The sequence below is a fragment of the Amblyraja radiata genome, chromosome 11 (assembly GCF_010909765.2).
Source record: "Amblyraja radiata isolate CabotCenter1 chromosome 11, sAmbRad1.1.pri, whole genome shotgun sequence".
NCBI lineage: Eukaryota > Metazoa > Chordata > Chondrichthyes > Rajiformes > Rajidae > Amblyraja > Amblyraja radiata.
This window is the reverse complement of record NC_045966.1, coordinates 65,096,007-65,114,305: the sequence shown is the minus strand read 5'-3', so window position 1 is coordinate 65,114,305 and position 18,299 is coordinate 65,096,007. Positions and strand designations below refer to the sequence as shown.

The window sequence follows — 18,299 nt, the reverse complement described above, 5'->3', positions numbered from 1 at the left end:
AGCAGAAACTTTAAATATATTTAAGACTAAAATAGATGGTTTTTTAGCTGCCAAGGGGATAAGGGGCTACGGGGAGAGGGCAGGGATATGGACCTAGGTATGGTTAGTATAGTAAGACCTGAGTGATCTCCTGGACAAGTGTCGATCGCCTGGATTGGGGTCGGAGAGGAATTTCCCGGATTTTTTTCCCGAATTGGACCTGGGTTTTTATCCGTTTTTTTGCCTCCCCCAGGAGATCACGAGGTTTTTGGGGTGGAGAGGGGTGATAGTGGTATAAAGGGGAGGGTAGTGTCTTGTGTTCTGTGTCTTGTGTCTACTGTTTGTGGGTAAGTGTGTCTGTTTAGTGTTCAGCCATGAGCGAATGGCGGTGCGGGCTCGACGGACCTGGTGGTCTACTCTCGCACCTACTTTCTATGTTTCTATGATGGGCTGAATGGCCTAATTATGCTCCTATAACTTATGAACTTATGAACTAACATTTGAACATGAATTAGACAATAGGAGCAGGAGTAGGCCGTTTGGCCCTTCGAACCAGCACCGCCATTCAATGTGATCATGGCTGATCATCCCCAATCAGCACCCCGTTCCTGTCTTCTCCCCAATTGATGAGGTTTCTTTGTATCTGCACCCTGCCAGATGTGGAGGCCTTAAAAAGCTCACAGTTGATTTGGATGAAATTTTGAATTTAGACATTTGCATGAAGTGCCAGGAACTGGCTGATTTGGAACTTGAACTTAGAAATTATCCATGGACCGTTCGTAGAGTTGCTGCCTAATGCCCCACTTGCAGGTGGTTGCAGGTAGTGGAAGCAGGTAGGGAGACTGACAAAAACCTCTGGGAACCGCAAGGAAACCTTGGGTGGGGCGCAAAGTCTCCAGAGGTTTCCGTTCAGGTTTCCTAAGTGGGGCAGGGGTATTACAGTGCAACCCATTTCAATTCAGACTACGGGTACTGAAGAAGGGTCTTGACCCGAAACATCATCTATCCATGTTCTCCAGACATGCTACCTAACCTGCTGAGTTACTCCAGCACTTTGTGTCTATCTTCAGTTAAAACAGGAAATCTGCATTCCTTCCTGCACAATTTGTGTCCTTTTGTAGATAGAATAGATATTGAACTCATTTATTTGTTCAGAGGTTGGTAACAGCTGGAAATCCAGTTGACAAAACATTAGTTTTATTTTAGAGATACTGCGCGGAAACAGGCCCCTCGGCCCACCAAGTCTGCACCAACCAGTGATCCCCGCACACTAACACTTTCCTACTCGAGCACGAGGGACAATTTACACCAAGCCAATTAAACTACAAACCTATGCACCTTTAGAGTGTGGGAGGAAACCGAAGATTTCGGAGAAAAGCGCGCAGGTCACGGGGAGAAGGTACAAACTCTATAGAGACAACACCCATAGCTGGTATGGAACCAGGGTCTCTGACGCTGTAAGCGTGGTAACTCTACCGCTGCGCTACCTTGCTGCCCTTCTGTCCGGTAATTTAGTAAATTGTTTATTTTCACTCACCCATCAGTTGTGACGATAAAACACACAGATTTTGTACGATGTTCATGTATTCGTATGGATTAGGACCTGTGTAATGAACAAGGTATCATGAAACCCGATCTGACTGCTAATGTTAAGTCCAGAATGTTTCAATGTGATTTTCTGTTGAAGACTTTACCGTACCAAGCTCCTGGATTTCTTTTAATATTTTGTCCAGTTTATGGAAATCGTTGCGCATTTTCACAAAGGATTCCCACATCACTCTCCGGGACCCCGAGCCTTTTTCCATCACCAGACTGAGGAAGAGCTTGGAACCATCTGCCCGATTTCTCTTCTCCACCAGCTCAGAGACTTTCTGTGCAAAAACAGTGGATATTTTGTGAGATGCTACCTGTCCCACTGTGTTACTCCAGCATTTCAAAAGTTAAAGTAGAATTAGGCCATTCGGCCCATTGTGTCCACCGCCATTCCAACATGGCCTCCTTATCCCATTTTCCTGCCTCCCCATAACCCTTGATACCCATTCTAATCAAAACATTTTCTATCGCTGCCTTAAAAAAATCCACTGACTTGGCCTCCAGCCTTCTGTGGCAATGAGTTCCACAAATTAACAACCCTCTCTGAGCAAAGTTCCTCCTACGCTCCTTTCTAAAAGAGCGACCTTTAATTCTGAGGCTATGACCTCTGGTCCTACTCTCCCACCAGTGGAAACATCCTCTCCACATTCACCTTTTTAAGGCAGAGAGATAGATTTTGATTAGTACGGCTGGCGGGGGTTATGAGAAGGTAGGAGAATGGGGTTAAGAGGGAGAGATAAATCAGCCATGATTGAATGGCAGTGTAGACTTGATGGGACAAATTGCCTAATTCTACTACTATCACTTGTGACCTAATGGACAATCACCGAACAGGCTACACCCTTGGTCAAGATCGAACAGGGGTCTCTCGCACTGCAAGGAAGCAACTCTGCCGCTGTGCCACCATGCCGCATAGTTCTGTGACAATAAACAGGACTCACTGTTCCTCTCACTCACCTCATGTTCTTGTCTATTGAAATATCCCTCCTTTCTCATGATGATGCTGAGCTCTTCAACGCCTTGTTCCATCGCAGGTTTTAGTCTTTCTCGGTAGAAATTTGTCAACTGGAACAGTTGGTAATCGTCACACCGTTTCAAGAGCTCAGCTCCTGCAGACTCTGGATGTTTGAACATAAATTTTTTTTTAAAAATAGCTTTGTAGGTTCATGTGTCCCACTTTCAACCCTCGCCTCATACCCAAAGGACCACCCTCCCTTCCATTTGACTCAAATTACACCTCGCGCTGCCTCGGCAAGGCCAGCAGCATAATCAAGGACGAGTTGCAACCTGGGCACTCCCTCTTCTCTCCTCTCCCATCAGGCAAAAGGTACAGAAGTGTGACAATGCACATCTCCAGATTCAGGGACAGGTTGTTCCCAGCGGTTATCAGGCAACTGAATCATCCTACCACAACCAGAGAACAGTGCTGAACTACTATCTACTTTTTTGATGACCCTGGACTATCCTTGATCGGACTTTGTTGGCTTTACCTCGCACTAAATGTTATTCCCTTATCATGTATCAATACACTGTAAATGGATCGATTGTAATCATGTATTGTCTTTATGCTGAATGGTTAGCATGCAACAAAAGCTTTTCACTGTACCTCGGAACACATGACAATAAACCAAACTAAACTACTCTCACCATTCGCTCTCCATAATAATGCCTTTCTCCTTCAGTTCAGCAACCTTTTCACTGCCATAATGATTTAGTTTTGTTTAGAGATACAGCATGAAAACAGGCCCTTCGGCCCGATTCCGCGCCGACCAGCGATCCCACACACTAACACTATCCTACACACACTAGGGACAACTTACAATTTTCATAAGTTCCATAAGTTGTAGAAGCAGAATAAGGCCATTCGTCCTATTCAGTCCACAACAACATTCAATCCTGGCTGATCTAGCTTTCCCTCTCAATCCCATTCTCCTACCTTCATAACGCTTGTCTAAACAAGAATCTGTTCAATTTCCATCACTTTTACCACAAACAGCACCCATAATCACGATCGAACAAGTGTCTCAACGGGCAAGGCAGCAACTCTACCGCTGCGCCACCGTGCACCATGATTAGAAACGGAGTGAAATATACTGGACCTCCATCTTAACTCCCCTCTCCGCCATCTACAATATCATGGGTAGCAACACAAATTGTGCTTGTCCAGGTTGAGGCCAGTTCATTGGCTATATTTAAGAGGGAGTTAGATGTGGCCCTTGTGGTTAAAGGGATCAGGGGGAATGGAGAGAAGGCAGGTACAGGATACTGAGATGGATGACTTCAGTCAGTGGGCTGGGTGAAAACGGGTTACAGACAATGAGGTTCAACAGGACGACATTCAAACAGTACAATGACACGGGTGGGGGAGGGACGGAGAGAGAGCGAATGCAAGGGCTACTTTAAAGTTCAACTAGACCAAGTGCAGACCTGACGTCATGGCGCAACGCCACGCGCTAGGCGTACGACGTCAAGACGCTGCGTACGCCCGTCGAGACGCTGCGTACGCCCTCAATGCGCCTGCGGGATGACAGGCTGTTGACGCGCGGGATTTTCGGAGTGCAAACCAGTGAGGACGGCAAAAAGCGGCGAGGGGAGCAGGTGATCTTTGGCTTCGGCCAGCGTGACAGAGCCGGGCCGGGGGGGGGGGGGGGGAAGTGGAGGAAGTGATATCGCTAGCGTAATGGGAAAAGTTTCGGCGTTTTTGGAGGAGAGCCGGGCAGCAGCAGCCGTTATGGTCGCTGGCCAGCAGGAGGCGAAAAAATTAGTGAGTGGTGGGGGGGGGGGGGGGAGGATTTTATTAAAAATGTGTACAGAAAAATGATGAAATTTGACTGGAGTGGATGAGCGAATGTAAAAGTGAAATCGCTAGCGAAATGGTAAAAATCTCGGCGTTTAAGCGTGTGGTTTTGGCGGAGTAACGAATCAAAGGGCAAAAAATGACATACACAGACATTCAACCACAGGCTGTGGACACTAACTCTCTCTTTAAAGATTTCTGCAACATACCCGTGTTCTCTCTTGATGTGGAGGTCCCGGGGGTGCAGGTCTTGTTTGTAACTTCAGCCATGGTGTCGATCAGCATTCCCAAATTCTGAGGCTCTGTAGTGGAGTTATAGAATGATATAGTATGGAACCAGGCCCTTCAGCCCAACTTGCCAACAAGTCCCAGCTACACTAGTCCTACCTGCCAGTATTTGGCCCATATCCCTCCAAACCCATCCTGTCCATGTACCTGTCTAACTGTTCCTTAAATCTTTTCCTACAACACGGTGCCCAGAACTGAACACAATACTCCAAATGCGGCCTCACCAATGTCTTATACAACTGCAAGATGACCTCCCAATATCTATACTCTGGTGATGGATAATGTGGACCATCCGATCGACCTGCGACCACCTTCACGGAACTATGCACCAGAGGGAAATTGGTCTGCCAACTGGCATAAAACACAACAAGATACATGAAAGTAAAGTGAGGAATGGAAAGTCCAAGATTGTGGATGTGAAAAGATTGGCAGGGGGGAGGGGTGGGAATCAATCTACCTCACGGCAGAGTTGTAAAATGATAGCCACGGGGGAAAAGGATCTCCTGTGGTGTTCTGTGCTGCAGCCTGATGGACCAGTCTGTTGCTGAAGGTGCTTCTCAGGTTGACCAGTGTGCCATGGAAAGGGTGAGCTGAAAGGAGCATCCTCCCCTCCATGACCATCTCCAGTGAATCCAACCCCACCCCCAGGACGGAGCCTGCCTTCCTGGTGTGCAGAGCACAGCGTAGGAACTGCAGATGCTGGTTTAAACCAAAAATAGACACAAAAAGCTGGAGTGACACAGCATCTCTGGAAAAAGCAACAGATGATGTTTCGTTTGAGACCAGACTGAGAGTCAGGGTAAGGGGAAATGAGAGATATAGACGGTGATATAGAGAGATTAGAACAAATGAATGAAAGATATGCAAAAATGTAATGCTTATAAAGGAAGCAGGCCATTGTTGGCTGTGGGCTAGGTGAAAACCAGTTACAATGAGACTCTACGAGTTGATTTTGAAGCTAGTTCGACTTGGGTGGGGGAGCGATGGTGTGTCTAGTTGAGCCTCATTGTCTGTAATTCGTTTCCATCTAACCCATAGCTAACAATGGCCTGTTTCCTTTATCATAGTTACATTTTTGCATATCTTTCATTCATTTGTTCTATGTCACCACCTATAATCGCTCGTTTCCCTTTCCCCTGACTCTTAGTCTAAAGAAGGGTCTCGACCCAAACCGTCACCTGGTCCTTTTCTCCAGAGATGCTGTCTTACCAGCAGAGTTACTCCAACTTTTAGTGTCTATCTATAGAATAGCACTTCACAGGAATAGGCTCTTCAGCCCACCTCCTCTGGCAGCAAGTTCCAGGAACCTACCACTCTGTGTGGAAAAAAATCGTGTCCAGTATGTCCGCTTTAAATTTACCCCCTCTCATCTTAACCCCATGCCCTCCAGTAATAGACCTCTCCACACTGGGAAGGCAGCAATTCATTTGATACCCCTTATTTTATATACTTCGATCTGGTCACCACTCAGGATGAGGGGGTCGAGGGCTTTGTGGCCAAGTTTGCAGATGATACAAAGATAGGTGAAGGGCAGGTAGTGTACAGAAAGCAGGGACTCTGCAGAAGGGATGTGTAGAAAGGAACTTCAGATGCTGGATTAAACCAACGATAGACACAAAAAGTTGCAGGAGAAAATGAATTGGTAACGTTTTGGGTTGAGACCCGAAATGTGGCCGAGCATTTATTTCGAGAGGGCTATAATACAAGACCAGGGATGCAACACTAAGGCGCTGGTCAGACGGCATTTGGAATATTGTGAGCAATTTTGGGTCCCATATCTGAGGAAGAATGTGCTGGCATTGGAGAGGGTCCAGAGGAGGTTTACAAGAATTATCCCAGGAATGAGTGGGTTAACATATGATGAGCATTTGACAGCACTGGGCCTCTACTCGCTGGATGAGGGGGTACCTCATTGAAACTTACCGAATAGTGAGAAACCTGGATAGTGTGGATGTTGAGAACAGGGGCGGAAACCCTGGGAGGGGGCAGGACACACACATCCCCCCCTCTGTTTTGAGAGGTGGAGGACCCCCCCCCCCAAGTTTTTGTAATCCAGATTTTAAAACCTGTTGAAATCTCCACTTTCTGCAAGACAGTGGGTGTGGGACTGCTGACCGAGGACGCCGATTGTACTAGAGACGTAGGTCAGCAGGCAATGGGGGCGGGACATGATGATTCAGCGCGATCATTGGAGGAGGGAGACGTGCCAAAGCACTCTCGGCACAGACCTGCAGACAACAGACAACACCCTCACCCGGACCACAGCCAGCGCAGAGAAGCAGCGCTAAACCCAGCTCAACTCAGCCTGTCCCGCCAGGTGAACCTGCCTGGGCTTGCAGGAAATATGGCCAGCATGGAGAAGCAGGGCTGTAGGTTAGAGACAGGCAGACACAGGCAGAGTTGTGCTGCATTTAGCGCTGGATTGAGCCGCTGAAGGTAGGGGGGGGGGTGTGTGGGTGTGTGTGGGGGGGGGGGGGGGGGGGTGTGTGTATGTGTGTGTGTGTGTGTGTGTGTGTGTGTGTGTGTGTGTGCGTGTGTGTGTGTGTGTGCGCGTGCGTGCGTGTGTGTCTTTGATATCGATTTCCGTGCCTGGTTGAGAAGCTGTTTCCACCAATGGGGGAGTCAAGAGCCAGAGGTAGTAGTCACAGAATAAAAGGACATTCCTTTAAGATGATAAGGAGGAATTTCTTTCATCAGAGGGTAGAAAATCTGTGGAATTCATTGCCACACAAGGCTGTGGAGGCCAAGGCCATGGATATTTTTTAAACAGAGATAGATTCCCGATTGGTATGGGTGCCAGAGGTTATGGGGAGAAGGCAGGAGAATGGGGTTAAGAGATAAAGATAGATCAGCCACAATTGAATGGCGTATTAGACTTGATGGGCCGAATGGCCTAATTCTGCTTCTATCACTCTATGAACATGATCGCAGCCTTCAATGCTCCAGATAAAACAATCCATAGATGTCCAACCTCTCCTGATAATCGCACTCTCTAATCCAGACAACATCCTGGTGAACCGCCGCACCCTCTCCAATGCGTCCACATCCTTCCTGTCCTGAGGCGACCAGAACGGCACCCAGTACTTCACATGTGGCCTGACTAAATGTTTACACAATTGTAACACGACTTGCCAGCTTGTATACTCAACATCCTGCCCGCTGAAGGCAAACACGCTATGTCTATTTATCACCCCATCCAACGTATACAACTTTCAGGGAGTTGTGACCTTCAATTCCAACAGCCTTCTGTACATCAACCATTCCTGTCATTAACTGCATATTATCCTCTTACATTTGACCGCACCAAAGTGCAAACCCTCATTCTTCTTCGGATTCAGTCAATCTGCCATTCTGACTTTTCTGTATTTCCTACTGATCTCTAATGTTTCCTTTAGTTTTGAGGTACAGAGAGGAAACACACCCTTCGGCCCACGGAGTCCACGCCGACCAGCGATCCCCACACATTAACACTATCCCACACACACTAGGGACAATTTATTTATACCAAGCCAATTCACCTGCAAGGCAGCAACCCCACGCTGCGCCACCGTGCCGTGTTCTATTTATGGCAGTCTTCCTCACTCTGTACGAATCCAAACATTTCTATCATCTTCAAACTTACCTACTGTTCACAAACCTCCTCCTCCTCCTCCTCCTCTGATTCGATAACTAAGCACATTTTAAAGCTCGGCTACACAACTGGAATTTTTCTCTCTGGTTTCTGAATGTATAGTAGGGACAGGATCCCTCCAAATACCCTCTTTCAGCAACATCGCCGGGAAATACTCCCTTCATCTGTGCGGCCTTTCTTTGAACGCACTTCCTAAAAATTCCCAGAGCTGGTATGATGTTTCCATTCTCTCACCCATCCCATTACACCCACCCACTGGTGGAATGGGACGGCACGGTGACACAGCGATAGAGTTGACAACAACCAGTGATTCCTGCACATTTACACTATCCTACACCCATTTGGTGTGCTGGCCTTTATAAATCAGAGCATTGAGTATAGAAGTTGGGATGTAATGTTAAAATTGTACAAGGCATTGGTGAGGCCAATTCTGGAGTATGGTGTACAATTTTGGTCGCCAAATTATAGGAAGGACGTCAACAAAATAGAGAGAGTACAGAGGCGATTTACTAGAATGTTGTCTGGGTTTCAGCAACTAAGTTACAGAGAAAGGTTGAACAAGTTAGGGCTTTATTCTTTGGAGCGCAGAAGGTTAAGGGGGGACTTGATAGAGGTCTTTAAAATGATGAGAGGGATAGACAGAGTTGACGTGGATAAGCTTTTCCCATTGAGAGTAGGGAAGATTCAAACAAGGGGACATGACTTGAGAATTAAGGGACAGAAGTTTAGGGGTAACATGAGGGGGAACTTCTTTACTCAGAGAGTGGTGGCTGTGTGGAATGAGCTTCTTGTGAAGGTGGTGGAGGCAGGTTCGTTTTTATCATTTAAAAATAAATTGGATTGTTATATGGACGGGAAAGGAATGGAGGGTTATGGTCTGAGCGCAGGTATATGGAACTAGGGGAGAATACGTGTTCGGCACGGACTAGAAGGGTCGAGATGGCCTGTTTCCGTGCTGTAATTGTTATATATGGGACAATTTTACAATTCCACAAAGCTAATTAACCTGCAAAACTGTACGTCTTTGGAGTGTGGGAGGAAACCGAAGATCTTGGAGAAAGCCGCGCAAGTCACAGAGAGAACGTACCAACTCCGTACAGACAGCACCCGTAGTCGGGATTGAACCCGGGTCCCTGGCGCTGTAAGCTCTGTGAGGCAGCAACTCTACCGCTGAGTCAAAATTTCTTCTCTGGTTTCGTGCCTCCAGGCCAGCTTTTCACTTTCACTCTCCCCTCCCATTCCCTGTCTTCCCCACACCAGCCCCCACTCCTCCTCGCATTGCACTCACCTCTTGCTTGGCCGAGACTTGGCGACTCCTTGCCTGATGAAACTTGGACCGGAGGGATTTCTCGACTTCCATCAGCTCCAGGGCCCAGAACCGCATCTCCCATGCAACTACCTCCAGAATGAGGTAGTTCACATTCAATAGGGACTCTGCACTCAGTCTGAACTTGTTTTAGTATTGGTGCTGTGACGACTGGCCGGAGCTTTTTGAAAACCTTGCCTATAAGAGTTAATTTCCCATCTGAAAAAAAAAAAATCATGAATTGTCAGTTAAAGCAATCTCAAATTTAGAAAACCGCGCATTCAGAAAAGTTAGACACAATAGGTGACGTTTCAGGTAAAGACACTTCTTCAGATGTCACTCATTCCTTCTATCCAGAGATGCTGCCTGACCCACTGAGTTACTCCAGCATTTTGAGTCTATCTTTGGTTTAAACCAGCATCTGCAGTTCCTTCCCACATGATTCAGAAAAGTTGGCCGCATTTGAGTTGTGGTTCTCGGTGAGCTGGAGAAAGTGGGTAATAAGAGAGTTCGGTATTCCGAAAAACGCAAGGGATCATGGGATTTTTCAAAGGTCTTTCGAGAATAAAGAAGGCGAACGGAGTGCCTGGTAGCGGGGGAGAGCAGGGTGTAACAGCGAGAGAGAGGGGGTAGATGCGAGTGGGAGCCAGGGGGAGAGGTTTCAGTTAGACAGACATCCACTTGTAAAAGACATGGCTAGTTGCCTCAAGGAGTTGAGAAAATGTCCTCAATCGAGAGAATGCAACTTCAGAACCCCCTCGTCTCGACCTAGCTGGAGATTTCCACGGGCGCAAGGAACAAATTACCTAAAGTTTGCGTTGAGTTAACGGAGTGCTCTTACCGTCCTCATTGTACACCGGCATTTTGTGAGAGTGGTTGGATCCCATCTTCAGCTCAGCCCTAGTCAGTCTCCGTCGAGCAGCAGAATCGAGGAGTCAGCGCCCGACAGGTGAGCGGCCCGCGACAGCTGATGCCTTTCCACATGCCGCTGGAAGAACTGACACCTCTACTCCCCGGGTCGGGCGCTGCCTCCTCGACCTCGCTGCTCGGCAGAGGCCGGCTAGGATTCCAGAGCATCGCCGATACCTCACATCAGCTCCTGATCCCCTGCCGCCTGTCTGGATAATGTGACCGATGTTGGCGGTGTGTTGGCTGAGTTAAAGAATGGATCCAGCCACTCTCACAAGATGCCCGTGTACGGCGAAGAATGCTCAGTTCACTCAAAGCAAACTTTAGGTAATCTGTCCTAAACCATGGCGCAAAAGTCTAATGTGTAGGAAGTTTGAAAGAGGGTCTTCTATCCTGAGGTCCGTGGACGCGGGGGGGGGGGGGGGGGGGGGGGGAGAGGCGCTGGCCCCAGCTCGACTGCCTGTTTCTGCCGGCGGGACGGGCGGGGTTGAGCTGGAGATGGTGCTTCTTTTCCGCGCCGCCTGCGGGCCTGGGCCACCGCTACGACGGGCCGCCACCCCGCTTGTTGGAGCCGACCCTCCCCCCCACCCCCGCACCCGCTGGCCTGGTCGCTCGAGAGGACGGGGACAGGGACAGCCCAGCGGCGGCTGGTTAGGGACAAGACGCAGGTCTGCACCCATGCAGCGGCACGGCCGCCGAGAGTGTATATCCCGAGCGACCCATGACTTGTGCATGCGCAGTGGGAATACCGAACTCACTTATTGTCAATTCAGTTCAGTTTAGTTTGTTGTCACGTGTAGCGAGGTAGAATGAATAGCTTTGGTTGCGTGTTATCCAGTAGAGCAGATAGTATATGATTACAATTGAGCTATTTACAGAATACAGATACATGATAAGGGAATCACGATAAGTGCAAAGTATAGCCAGTAAAGACTTAAGAGTGTGGAGCGATTGCAATATAAGTTTACAGATCTGCTTCTGTGGCTAGCATGCAAAATGTCACCTGGGTTGGGCACCATCTTAGAAGAGTGCCCACAGAGATAGAGCAGAAATAGGCTCTTCGCACCATCCCATCACTGAGATGGGTGTTAGAGGTTATGGGGAGAAGGTAGGAGAATGGAGTTAAGAGGGAGATAGATCAGCCATGATTGAATGGCGGAGAAGAATTGATGGGTCGAATGGCCTAATTCTGCTTGTATCTTTTATGACTTATAAATAGGCCCTTTAGACCAACTCGTCAACACTAACCAAAATGTCCATCTAAGCTAGTCCCGTTCATCCGCGTTTGGGCCATATCTCGCTGAACCTTTCCTGCCCATGTACTTTCCCAAATATATTTTAAATGTTTTTTTATTGTAGCCATTTCACCTCAGTTTAGTTTAGTTTAGAGATACAGCACGGTAACAGGCCCTTCGGTCCACCGGGTCGACGCCAACCAGCCATCCCCGCACATCAACACGATCCCACACCACTAGGGATAATTTTTTAAGTATATTTACCAAACCAATTAACCTACAAATCTGTACGTCTTTGGATTGTGGGAGGAAACCGAAGATCTAAGAGAAAACCCATGCAAGTCACGGGGAAAACGTACAAACTCCGTACAGACAGCACCCGTAGTCGGGATCGAACACGGGTCTCTGGCGATGCGTTCTCTATCAGGCAGCAACTCTACCGCTGCACCACTGTGACCTCCTCTGGCATCTTGTTCCATATACCAATCACCCTGTGTGAAAATGGTACCCCTCAAGTTCCCATTAAATCTTTCATCTCACCTTAAATCTCTTTCCTTTAGTTCTTGATTTACCTCAACCCGGTGAAAAAAAAACTCTGCATTCATCCTATCTATTCCCCTCATGATTTTATACACCGCCACAAGATCACCCTCAGTCTTCTAGCCTGCCCAATTGTGTAGGAAAGAACTGCATTTGCTGTTTTAAACAGTAGACACAAAAGCTGGAGTAACTCAGCGGGTCAGACAGCATCTCTGGAGAAAAGGAACAGGTAACATTTCGGGTCTAGACCCTTCTTCAGACTGAAGAAGGGTTCCCCCCACGGCAGGTCCTCCATTCTTCCTTGTTCTTCCTCTCCCTCACAGCGGTCCCCCCACACCGGGTCCTCCATTGTTTCCCCCTCGTCCTCATCGACCGCAACGAGGTTCTGTCAGCTACAAGGCCCCACCGATATCCCATCTTTTCCAGGGGTACACAATGCCAGCTTCCTATTCCTGTCTCATGCCTCTTTTTTCCTGACCAAAGCCTTACTTTCTCTCCTCTTCTAAGCTTGCCTTGCCCTTCACTCAGTACCCGAATGATCCCAGGAACGAATGAATAAATACATGAGCGTTTGATGGCACTGGGCCTGAATCTGCTGCAGTTTAGAAGGATGAGGGGGATCTGCATTGAAACTTACAAACTGCGAATGGCCTGGATAAAGTGAAGAGGTTTCCACCAGTGGGAGAGTCTAGGACCAGAGGCCACAGCCCCAGAATATAAAAGGACATACCTTTAAAAAGGAGATGAGGATGAATTTCTTCAATTGGAGGGTGACAAAACTGGAATTCATTGCCAGAGACAGCTATGGAGGCCACGTCAAAGGATATTTTTGAGGTGGAGATTAACAGATTCTTGATTAGGAAGGGTGTCAGGGATTATGGGAAGAAGGCAGGTGAATGGAGTTGAGAGGGAATTGTTTGAACGGCGGTGTAGACGTGATAGGCAAACTTATCTAATTCTGCACCTAGAATTTATGAACCTGAACTCTTCAGGACATCCTCGAGAGGGAAGGGGAGCAGCCAGAAGTAGTTGTGCATGTAGGCACAAATGACATGGATAAGAAGAGGAAGGAGGTTCTGCAACATGTATAGAGAACTAAATATGAGGCTGAAAAGCAGGGTGGTTATCTAGGGTGGTTATCTCTGGTTTGCTTCCAGTACCTCATGCTAATGAGGGTAGGAACAGCGAGATCGGGGATCTGAATGTGTGGCTGAGAAGTTGGTGCAGGCGGCAGGGATTTAGATTTCTAGACCACAGGGATCTCTTCTGGGACAGGGGGACCTGTACAAAAGGAACGGGATTCACCTTAGTTGGAGGGGTACCGACATTCTGGCAGGCAGGTTTACTAGTGCTACACGGGTGGGTTTAAAGTAAATACTGGGGGGGGGGGGGGTCAACAACGTGGAAACGCATGCATGCAGTTAACGGGAAAATAATGTAGGAAAGGTCGCTTTTAAACTAAAAGGGCCGGGGGATGGGAACCAATGCAAGGAGACAGAAGGCTGTAAAATGAGGACAGAAAGGAGAAAAGAAAGACAAACCTGAAAGCTTTGTGCCATATTGCGAGGAGCATTCATACTAATGTGGATGAATTGAATGCGCATTTAGTAGTTGACGGATATGATATAGTTGGGATTACGGAGATATGGCTCCAGGGTGACCAAGGCTGGGAGCTCAATATGCAGGGGTATTCAATATTCAGGAAGGATAGACAGAAAGGTGGGGTGGCATTGTTGGTTAAAGAGGAGATTAATGCAATAGTAAGGAGAGACATTAGCTTGGATGCTGTGGAATCTGTATGGGTAGAACTGTAATAATAGCCATGGGCAGAAAACACTTGTTGGAGTTGTGTATACAGACCACCAAACAGCAGTAGGGAGGTTGGGGATAGCATCATCCAACACTGAGGAGGAGGATTTCCTGGAATGTATACGGGATGATTTTCTAGCCAATATGTAGATGAACCAACTAGAGGGCAGGCCATCCTAGACTGGGTATTGTGTAATGAGGAAGGATTAGATAGCAATCGTTGTGCCAAGCCCCTTGGGCAACATTGACCATAATATGGTGGAATAGGCTCCTGAACTTCAAGAAAGGAGACTTTGACGGTATGAGACGGGAATTGGCTAGGAGGATAGACTGGGAAATGATACTAAGGGTTGATGGTGGACAAATGGCAAAGGTTTAAAGATCGCATGAATGAACTACAATATTGTTCCCCCCTGTTTGGTGAAAAAATAAAACTGGGAAGGCGGTTCAACCGTGGCTAAAGAGGTAAATTAAGGATAGTGCTAAATCCAAGGATTTAATAAATTGGCCAGAGGAAGCAGCAAACCAGAAAACTGGGAGATATTTAGAATTCAACATAGGTGGACAAAGGGGTTAATTAAGAGGTGGGAAAAAAGAGTATGAAAGAAAGCTGGCGGGGAATATAAAAACTGACTGTAAAAGCTTCTTTAGATATGTGAAGAGGAAAAGATTAGTGAAGACAAATGTCGGTCCCTCAGTAAGAAACAGGTGAATTTATAATGGCAAACAAGGAAATGGCAGACCAGTTAAACAAGTCCTTTGGTTCTGTCTTCACTAAGGAAGACTCAAACAATCTCACATTGGGGGACAGAAAATCTAGTGCAGGGGCCTCCAAACATTTCAGCACGAGGGCCACATTATATATTTGACACATTTTTGCGGGCCATAGGAAAAAATAATTAAATGTCAGTTTTATAAACTTAATGAACTCAAAAAAGAACTCAAGTAAAACAAATGAAAGAAATTCAAAACCTAACTTGTAGCCATCAATCAAAGTTAACCAACAAAATCATAACTTTTTATGCAACCACATTAATGGGAAGGATGGAACTGCTTTTTTGATTTTGGCAGTGGTTGCGCTGCCGACTGGGGCCGGGCCCCATGTGTGTGGTGGGGAAATCCTCCAGTTCTCGTTGTAAACACAACCCTCCCGAAGTTCAGTCTACCCGAGGGGATCCGCCTCGGGAATCACAACAAGCGCTTTTCCTGGGAGGTGGGCTCCTGCTTCGGGCAGCAGAAGCCAGCCCTGTGCATGTGGCATGTGTGTCTGTGTATTGAGGTCTGAGTGTGTGAGACACCGAAGGCAACAGCGATTGCGGGATTTGCACGGTGGCCGGAGGGTTGCTATCACTCGCTTCTCCAGGCGGGAGGCTCCGGCTTCTCTCGGGGCGAGGTGGAGGAGGGGGAATTTGTTTGAAATATCTTCTTCACCCTCCCCTCCTTCTCGGGTTTCTGTCAGCTGCCGAGCTGATCCCCCGGTGGGACACTGGAGGCACAGCCAGGGAAGGAAGGCTTGGCACCAGCACAGACCCGACTCTATCCTGCTCCACACCACTAAGCCAGCGAGCGCCTCGCAAAATCTCTCCTTCCACCAATCCGTAACCCCTGCAGCGCTTTGGAGGTGATAAGATGTGGCCCTCCATCCGCTCACAGACATAGATCCTGGCCCCTAGGCAGAACAAGGTTGCCGACCCCTGGCCTACGGCAAACTGACCCCGTGTTACCACAGAACCCACTAAATAGGCCGCCGCACAGAACGTGTTCAGAGCTTGCTGCGAGCCGGAAAAAATCTTGTGGTGGGCAGGATGTGGCCCCGGGCCAGAGTTTAAACACCCCTGATCCAGTGGAAGAGAGAAACTGAAGGGAATCCACATTAGTCAGAAAATGGTGTTAGGAAGAAGGCAGAAGGAAGAAGTTGGGACCGAAGGCAGATAAATCCCCAGGGCCTGAGAGTCTGCATCCCAGAGTAATCAAGGAGGCGGCCCTACAAATCGTGGATGCATTGGTGATCATTTTCCAATGTTCTTTTGATTCTGGATCAGTTCCTGTGGACAGGAGGTTAGGTAATGTAACCCCAATTTTAAAAAAAGGAGGGAGAGAAAAACAGGGAATTATTGACCAGTTAGCCTTACATCGGCGGTGTGGAAGATTATTAAAGATGTGGGGATTTGGAAAGCTGTGACAGGATCAGTCAAAGTTAGCATGGATTTATGAAGGGGAAAACTTGACTAATCTTCTGGAATGTTTGAGGATGTAACAAGTAGAATGGATAAGGAGAGCCAGTGGATGTGGTGTTTCTGGACTTTCAAAAAGCCTTTGACAAGGTCTCACACAAGAGATTAGTGTGCAAAATTAGAGCACATGATATTGGGGGTAGGGTATTGACATGGATAGAGAACTGGTTGACAGACAGGAAGCAAAGAGTAGGAATTGACGGGTCCTTTTCAGAACGGCAGGCAGTGACTAGTGGGGTGCCGCAAGGTACCTGTTATTTACAATTTATATTAACGATTTAGACGAGGGAATTAAATGCAACATCTCCAAGTTTGCGGATGACACAAAGCAGGGTGGCACTGTGAGCTGCGAGGCGGATGCTATGAGGCTGCAGGGTGACTTGGATAAATTGGGTGTGGGCAGATGTATGTCAGATGCAGTATAATGTGGATAAATGTGAGGTTATCCACTTTGGTGGCAAGAACAAGACAACAGATTATTATCTGAATGGTGTCAGATTAGGAAAAGGGGAGGTGCAACAAGACATGGGAGTCCATGTACACCAGTCACTGAAAGTAAGCATGCAGGTATAGCAGGCAGTGAAGAAAGCAAATGGCATGTTGGCCTTCATAGCGAGAGGGTTTGAGTATAGGAGCTAGGAGGTCCTACTGCAGTTGTACAGGGGCCTGGTGAGACCACACCTAGAGTATTATGTGCAGTTCCTGTCTCATAATTTGAGGAAGGACATTCTTGCTATTGAGGGAGTGCAGCGTAGGTTTAGCAGGTTAATTCCCATGATGGCGGGACTGACATACGATGTCAGAATGCATCGACTGGGCTTATATTCACTGGAATTTAGAAGGATGAGAGGGTATCTTATAGAAACATATAAAGTTCTTAAGGGATTGGTTAGGCTAGATGCAGGAAAAATGGTTGCGATGTTGGGGGAGTTCAGAACCAGGGGTCACAGTTTAAGAATAAGGGATAGGCCATTTAGAACCGAGATAAGGAAAAACATTTTCACCCAGAGAGTTGTGAATCTGTGTAATTCTCTGCCATAGAAGGCAATGGAGGCCAATTCACTGGATGTTTTCACATGAGATAGATTTAGCTCTTTGGGCTAACTGAATCAACGGATATGTGGAGAAAGAAGGAACAGGGTACTGATTTTGGATGATCAGCCATGATCATGTTGAATGGCAGTGCTGGCTCGAAGGGCCGAATGGCCTACTCCTGCACCTATTTTCGATGTTCCATACATTCCATCTCTCCAGAGACGCTGCTTGTCCCGCTGAGTAACACTAGCATTTTGTGTCTATCTTCAATTTAAACCAGGACCTACACTTCCTTCCTACACTGTTCCATACATCAACCTTGTGTGAAAAAGTTACCCACCCCACCTACATCAAACGTCTGCTTACCCACCACACCACCTCCAGGTCCCTCAGATCGACCGACTTGGGGTTACTGAACATCCCGCAGTCTAGGCACAAGCTCAGGGACGACCGCGCCTTTGCGGTTGCAGCTCCTAGACTGTGGAACAGCGTCCCTTTTCCCATCAGAACTGCCCCCTCCATCGACTCTTTTAAGTCGAGAATTTACTCTCAAGCCTTTCTTGACGTCCTCTGAGGGAGGGCTATATGTATGTACTTAATCTATGACCACTGTTGTATAACGTTAGTACCTCCACCAATGTAAAGCACTTTGGTCAACGAGAGTTGTTTTATAAATGTGCTATATAAATAAAAGTGACTTGACTTGACTATATTCTATTTTCCTGTGACTCCACCTTCAAGGAACCATGCACCCGCACTCCTCGAATCCTCTGATCGAAAACACTCCCCAGAGCCCTACCATTCACTGTGCAGGCCATTTCCATGTTAGACTTCCCAAAATGCCACACCTCTCATTTCTCTCCATTAAATTCCATCAACAATTCCTCAGCCCACCTGGCCAATCACTCAAGATCCTGCTGCCATTTTTCACAATCATCTTCAC

The 18,299-nt window shown here is 47.4% G+C and overlaps 1 protein-coding gene across 2 annotated transcripts in view; it reads right to left on the bottom strand.

Annotated features, from left to right (window-relative positions):
• Positions 1–18,299, bottom strand: part of LOC116978721 (NACHT, LRR and PYD domains-containing protein 3-like) — a 72,817-nt gene that overhangs the window by 32,852 nt on the left and 21,666 nt on the right. Inside the window, exons 3-7 of one of the 2 annotated variants that reach the window (XM_033030043.1) lie at positions 9,577–9,813; positions 4,579–4,671; positions 2,530–2,690; positions 1,679–1,850; positions 1,517–1,582 (exon numbers count right to left, since the gene is read on the bottom strand). In XM_033030043.1, the coding sequence (XP_032885934.1) occupies positions 1,517–1,582; positions 1,679–1,850; positions 2,530–2,690; positions 4,579–4,671; positions 9,577–9,813 (729 nt within the window). The remainder of the gene's footprint in view (positions 1–1,516; positions 1,583–1,678; positions 1,851–2,529; positions 2,691–4,578; positions 4,672–9,576; positions 9,814–18,299) is intronic. The other variant, XM_033030044.1, reaches the window with a different exon arrangement.